This window comes from Eucalyptus grandis, chromosome 8, assembly GCF_016545825.1.
Source record: "Eucalyptus grandis isolate ANBG69807.140 chromosome 8, ASM1654582v1, whole genome shotgun sequence".
In the NCBI taxonomy this organism is placed as follows: Eukaryota; Viridiplantae; Streptophyta; class Magnoliopsida; order Myrtales; family Myrtaceae; genus Eucalyptus; species Eucalyptus grandis.
The window spans coordinates 53,067,137-53,073,653 of NC_052619.1; the positions used below are offsets into that span (position 1 = coordinate 53,067,137).

Here is a 6,517-nt window from a genome sequence, read left to right on the forward strand (position 1 = left end):
TTTTTACATTTTAGTCCTTCGAATCTCTCCCCCCCTCTCTCTCTCTCTCTCTCTCTCCAGCCTTTTCGTGCTTGGGTATATACTAAATGGAGATGTGGGTGTGGGTGTGGGGGTTGGATTTGAAAATGAATTGAAAAGGCGGGGGGCAATGTTGGTTTTTGGCTAAGATAGTGGAAGATATATTGGATATGACAAAAAGCAATCCATTCATTCCTTATAGATGTTTAATCACGGGGGAAATTAACGGCAAGAATTTTGAGCCATAATTTGGAGCAAAGTGAATGATTACTTTCCCTTGGAGCGATAGCAACTTTCTTGTAGGCTGGGATAAAGATAAGTAGTAGAAATATCAGAACGTAAAACAGATCTGATTTATATATATGTCGTGAATAAAGTCGAATTTTAAAATTGGTGTCAACTTTAATTAATATCCAACACGCTCTTATCTCATCGCCGCATATAAATATATAAGGAGAACATCGGATATTGTGTACTATAAAATTCCAATTTATTGGATAATTACTTGACAAATCTTCTACTGGTTCATGATGTATCTTTACTTTTGAAATTTATGTTCGTATTCTTTGACTAGAAATCATCCAAATCCATCTTAAATTTGGGGCGCAGACAGCATGTTTGATGTCTTTGTAGAAACTAATTTAGCTAAAAGAATACTATCCATGCCTCATCCTAAACCATTCAAGAGAGGAAATGTGTTATAAAAAGTGGCCGACAAAATCCTAACAATCAAGTGACTATAATGAAAATTATTTCAAAAGTCTCAAATCTATACCATAGTCAATCTAATCATAAATCTTTTTATTGTGCTAATTTAATTTTAAACCTTTTGACGATTTACTAATTTTGGCTACTACTGACAGGAATGATTTTTTGAACTTTTTGAATATTTATCTTTTTCTCTCTCTAGCCATTGGCTAAAAAAAGGGGGAAAAGTGAAAGGAAAAATGAAAAATACAAAAATTTCAGAAAATTATCCATGCTAGTGCCAATAATGTCACGTAGGCCAAACAAATTTCGAGCTAAAAATTGATTGAAATGACTAAATTTATACATTGTTAAAAGTTTAGAGATAAATAGCACAATTAAAAGGTAAAAAATAGAATTGGCAAATAATAAATTTAGGATTTTTTGAACAATTATCTCTAAGAAAATCTATTACTTTCTCTAAGCACAATATCTCAATCTAAATGCGAATGTTTGTTCTCTCGTTTATCATAATGTTAGCCAATAGCCACTACATATAACAAAAGTTGAAAAAGATGAAACGTTAATGTCTCATCAAAGCTTTAGACAATAGATTGGTTGCAAGTCGTATTTGCAAACCTAACTACCGATACTCGACCACTCTTTTCTAGGGGTCAGTTTGGTGATAATAAATCAAATGAGTTTGCAAGTCATTGTAACCGCTCTAGAAATTTAAAATAAATTACCAATAACGCAACTATGTTAATTTCATAATAGCATTAATAAAAAAGCATAAACAATAACAATAATGACAACTCAAGAATTTTTGGGAATGAAACTTTGGTGTATGACTAGAATGGCACTCGAACCAGAAAATTTACAGGCAAAAACCAGCGACGATATTACAAAAAGCATGCACGAAACCTTTTTCACAAGATTTCTAAAAGCAAATAGCTACAAATGCTTGAACTACAAAAAAATCACTCGCTTGCACCACCATATCAGACACAAAATTTTAAGGGTACCCCCTCTAGGATCACAATTCAAGCACCCCCCATGCTCATTAAACTGCTCTCGATCCGCCATGCGCGCTTCTGGAGATGAGCGTACGGCTTTTTCCAACCCAATTTACATCAGAAACCAGCTGTTTCATCAGTCTGGCCTTATTGCCATTGATGATTGCTGCGATCAGTCGGTGATCCGGGGACAAAGGGCACGAAACCTCGCCCTCCAAACACGGGGCGCATGAACCCGTTGTCGAACTTCCGCCAGTAGTAGTGCACGGTGTTAGTAGGGGTCGTTAGAAGCATGCGTAAGCTCGATGGCCGTGGGACGCTTTGGTTGCTCTCTGTGGCCTGGCCATTGCCGAGGAGTGGCACGATGAACGACTTGGGGCTAGTTGGCTCGGAGGAAGCCATGCGGACTAGGTGCTTAGGTGAAGGAAGCAAGAGCCGGATGAGAGGTTTGGTCATCAGCCCGAACACCTGGAGAGAGAGAAAGAGAGAGAAGTGATCCGGCAGGTTGAATTTGATTAGAGCAGTATGCATCTCTTTCGCATCACCTACAAAACATATGAGCCAGTGACTTACCACCGTGCTGAATAGAACGACCGTGATAGTACTGGTGATCATAAACGCATTCTTCCTATCTTTTGTCTCGGACAGCGCGAACTGCATCAACATGCCATAAGGGGTTTGCAAAAGCATGTTCATGACTAATAGAAAAACCTACGAGATCAAACTGACTGAATAAAGTTTCGTGTAGCGAATTTGTCTGCCTTTTACCTTATTGTAAGCAAGAGCCATGGACACAGCACCGCGCATAAGACCCGCCCACCATATTATAACCTGCAGAGTTTCTTATTCAGAGACAGATTCTACTGACATATTCTGAGTAATTAACAAGAACACTGCAGGCCCTGTGTGTGCATGTAGAGAGAGAGAGAGATCACCTGTTGCCTGATGTTAACTTTCTCGTGCGTTGATTTCTTAGTCAAGTTGGATAAAAATGACAGGAGGAAAACAAAGGCCGCTCTTCCAATCAGAACCAGTCCCAACAATATGGAGCTAAACTGGAGTGATATTTTGGGACTGAAAGCAAACAATGAAAGAAAGAAATGTGTTCAGTACATATGAAGTGCTATTTACTGCATTTTTGTTCTCGGCTGAACATGTGTGTGATATAAAAAGCCAGTTACATATATATAACTGACCTATTGCTGACAACTCTCCATCTCTCGATGTCCAAGGCATCCATGCCAACATAAAGGAAGATAAAAATCTCAGCAACAAATGACAATGTTGCAAAAGTGTGCCTGTGTTATTTGCAAAAGAGCAATTAGTTTTGTAGTAGAGAATGCAAACCATTTCAACTGAGCGAAAGGGGAAACGATCGACGTACTTGGTGGTTACCCTTGAACTTTCAGTGACATTATGCCATGTGTAGTGTGACATGACGATTCCACAAAAGAATACGGTGAGGATGCCACTTAAGTAAAAGAGCTGCATGTATAAATTTAGATCTTAACACCATCATCAGTGTATGACAAGCTACCAGTCATGTGTTAAAGAAGAACAACAGAAAATAATGAGAGGGGAGATAATTGAAGAAAATCATACTTCAGCCAGCATATATGACATGTATGCCATGAGAATCATGAGAGCAACTTCACGGTCAGTTGAGTGCCTGATTTGAAAGACAACAAATTATATGAGCAGGAATAGGGGCTGCAGCTTCTATTTTCCATACAAGTTGTTTGTAGCAATACTGTATACTCATGTGACTGATGCATACCTGCCAAAGTAGAGTTTTCTGATGATATAAGCACTAAGCAATCCAGTCTGCAGGGGACAATACATGTTGCAAAGGATAATGTTATGGTTGTTATCATTCTCTCAAAAGGGTCAGCGTACATGAGAGAGGAGAGCAAATCTCACCAAAACTCCCAGCAATGTACTCAGGATAAATAAGTACAAAAAATTGCCAGCAAACTGCAATGCTATGCTTGAGTTGATGTGGGATAGATCAAAATTTTGAATCGCATTGAAAAGAACCACTGAAGTAGCATCGTTTACAACACCTTCTCCGAACACTAGACTATACAACAAGGGAGTTTCATCCTGATTAAGGACCTGCAGGAATAAGTCAAATAAACAGTATCAGCAGTAAGTCAGACAAACAGTGTCCAGAGATGGCAATCCTCTGAAAACTAGGTAATGATTCCAAAGACTATCTTACTTGCAAGGTACAGACAGAATCTGTAGCAGAGAATATTGCTCCAATTGCTGCAATCAACGGAGAAAGTCAAGGGAAACAAAGAAAATAATGATGAACTGCTTCAGAAGGGGAAGAAAATGAGATATCAGGTTAGAGAGAAGATAAAGATAGTTTTCAATTACCAAGATAATCTCCTATATCCAGTTGATGGAAATTCAATACCTCAAAAATGTATTTGGCACCTGGGACCAAAGATAGCAAACATGATTAGATTGTAAGATACATCAACAGATAAAACCATGTCAAGATTTTTGGAAAAAGAGAGGGAAGGAAAGAAAAAGAGAAGAAGAAACCGGCACACTGGAACATTTCAACCATCAGATCATAGAGCATGTGAAAAGAGGAGAATGAAATAATGAAGTAAAAAAAAAAAAAAAAAAAAAAGCAATTGTGATTCTTGTGCAGGACTTGGGTGGTTGAGAATCACTTGGGATGGTTTCACTCAAACAAGGTATTAAACATACCTGACGAAATGATGCCAAAGGATATCAGAGTTCCAACTGCACCAAAGAGCATGATTGTCATAAAATTGCGGAAAAACTGCTTCTTCTTCACCTGGAAGCTGGTATAGGAAGGAAAGGAAGTTCACAATTATGCATGACCATGTCTATATATTAGCACACCCACTAGAAAGTTAATGCTTCCCCTTTTGATTCTTGTTAAACTTCATGTTTGTGCATGTGCATGTAATGTAATCGAAAGTTGCAACCACATTCATAAAATTAAGCCAAGTGGACTTTAGGTAAATTGGACACAATGAAAAAACCATAAAGTTGTAAACCAAGTTGATCACAAAAAGAACATGTTAATTCTTTATGATTGAAACAGCATTAATTGACAAACAGAAACAGGATGCTGCAGAAGCTCAAACTTACCCGGCATTAAATATGATGGGTGGAAGAAGATAGATAAAGAAAAGATCTTCACTGAATACTAGAAGATGGGAACTCTTTCCTCCAGTAGTAAGCAGAATAACAACTCCAGTGCAAAGACCCTGCAATATAAAACTCAAACTGAATCAAAAATGAGCCTATGAGAAACCCCAACTCAACCCTCACAAACATTTAAAAAATCAAATTCAGAAATTCCATTGTATAAATCTTACAATTGCGAGGGCTGTGATTGATTCGTTCATCCATCGGTTCTCCTCCAACAGGTGACCAATCACAATACAAGCACAAAGCAGTGCAACAAAGAGGTTCATCGACACAACTGAATCGTGGTCGGATGTGAATGCTCCCAATTTGCTAAAGATGGAGCCAGGGTCGATCGCCATGGTTGCAGCAGCAGTGGATCAAGCCCACAAAACACAACTGCGGAATTCCCAATTCACCGTATATCTCTTACAAAAAGCCAAAATGTTCCAAGGTGCCTTCTAATCTTGAAACTTGGATCCGGAATCTAGAGATTCGTGAACACCTAACTCCAATTTCCTCAGTCAACGAAAATATCTGCAATGTGAAGGTGCATACACTTAGAGCTATGGGTACAAGAAAAACACAGGTTACTTTACGAGAACAGGGAAACCTAGTGGAATATTGGCAGAAAGTAAGTCACCAAAAGCTCCCACCTTCCCTAATGGAGGGACCACCAAAAAAAAAAAAAGCACCGAACTTTAACTTTGTAAAAAAAGGAGTGATTGTCTGAAAGCAAAGCAAAAACAACAAAAACATCTGAGTTCAAAACCTATAATTCAATCTTCCGCTACCATGCATCAAATTTGCTCGCGATACCAACCACAATTTGGAGCTCAAGAAAGAAACACCAACCTATCAGAGCATCACCGACTCATGAACGAGCTTCGACCCTGCACCTTCACAAGCATAAATGAAACGTGTTCGGTGATCCAAGCACGGTCTTGTTGTCGAATGAAGCTTGAACTTGATGAATCCACAGAGAAGATCTAAAGAGAGAGATGCCAACCGTAAGAACCGCCAAAAGCAGTGGCTGAATGGAGTTTTGCTTCTCACAAACCCACAAACACACGGACAAAATTTTAAAACCTGAAGAAAAGGGAAAAGGTGACCGACCGCCGATTACGCATCAAGATTCGATATTGATGATATTGTAGTGCTGGGCGCAGGCTAAAAAATGGTGGGTTTCTCGTTTCTTGGAAATTAATGGACGAGAGAGAGAGGACTACACCTGTACAAGAATCTCAAATCAAGTGCGGAAGCTATTCTTGGTCACGACAGAGACGACGATTAAAGAAAGAGGAACAGTTCTTGGAACGGTCTTGGCACAGGTTGAATGGAGTTAAGAGAATACAGCCACGGACAGTGATGGAGATATAAACAAATGAGGAGGGGCTTTCTCAAGTTGCATCATTCACGCCACTGCTTTCCTCCCTCAGTGGAAGACAACTGAGACACGGGGGCGATTTTGGTTGGTCATTTGGCGAATCGAGAGGGAGGGAAGAAAATCGAATATGGAAATGGAATTCGTCATAAATTGGAGATTCATTAAAGTTGTTGCCATTTCCTTAGGAATTTTTCCAAGTATGGGAAAAAAAAAATCGGATGGCTTTTTTATGGTA

General features: G+C 38.9%; 1 protein-coding gene across 5 annotated transcripts; it reads right to left on the reverse strand.

Annotated features, from left to right (window-relative positions):
• Window positions 1-1,502: 1,502 nt before the first annotated feature.
• Window positions 1,503-6,317, reverse strand: LOC104415033 (sodium/hydrogen exchanger 2). Of its 5 annotated transcripts, XM_010026254.3 has the most exons (17): window positions 6,127-6,317; window positions 5,905-5,984; window positions 5,751-5,794; window positions 5,087-5,432; window positions 4,857-4,975; window positions 4,446-4,543; window positions 4,104-4,163; window positions 3,943-3,989; window positions 3,642-3,836; window positions 3,499-3,545; window positions 3,324-3,390; window positions 3,106-3,206; window positions 2,918-3,019; window positions 2,657-2,795; window positions 2,490-2,552; window positions 2,295-2,375; window positions 1,869-2,189 (listed from the first exon to the last, which is right to left on the reverse strand). In XM_010026254.3, the coding sequence occupies exons 4-17, from the start codon at window positions 5,255-5,257 to the stop codon at window positions 1,869-1,871; spliced, it is 1,611 nt and encodes a 536-aa protein (XP_010024556.2). In that variant the 5' UTR covers window positions 5,258-5,432; window positions 5,751-5,794; window positions 5,905-5,984; window positions 6,127-6,317. The 5 variants fall into 5 exon arrangements, with proteins under 5 accessions (XP_010024554.2, XP_010024556.2, XP_010024555.2 ...); XM_010026253.3 differs by lacking the exon at window positions 5,905-5,984 and having other exon boundaries at window positions 5,751-5,884; XM_018861899.2 differs by lacking the exon at window positions 5,905-5,984 and having other exon boundaries at window positions 5,751-5,884; window positions 6,012-6,317.
• Window positions 6,318-6,517: the final 200 nt, after the last annotated feature.

Coding starts and splice junctions, on each gene's coding strand:
- LOC104415033 (XM_010026252.3), bottom strand. CDS start 5,257: ATGGCGATCGACCCTGGCTCCATCTTTAGCAAATTGGGAGCATTCACA. Junction 3,837..3,942: donor ATTCTGTCTGTACCTTGCAA/GTAAGATAGTCT, acceptor TTATTCCTGCAG/GTCCTTAATCAGGATGAAAC. Junction 3,391..3,498: donor AGAAAACTCTACTTTGGCAG/GTATGCATCAGT, acceptor CTTTCAAATCAG/GCACTCAACTGACCGTGAAG.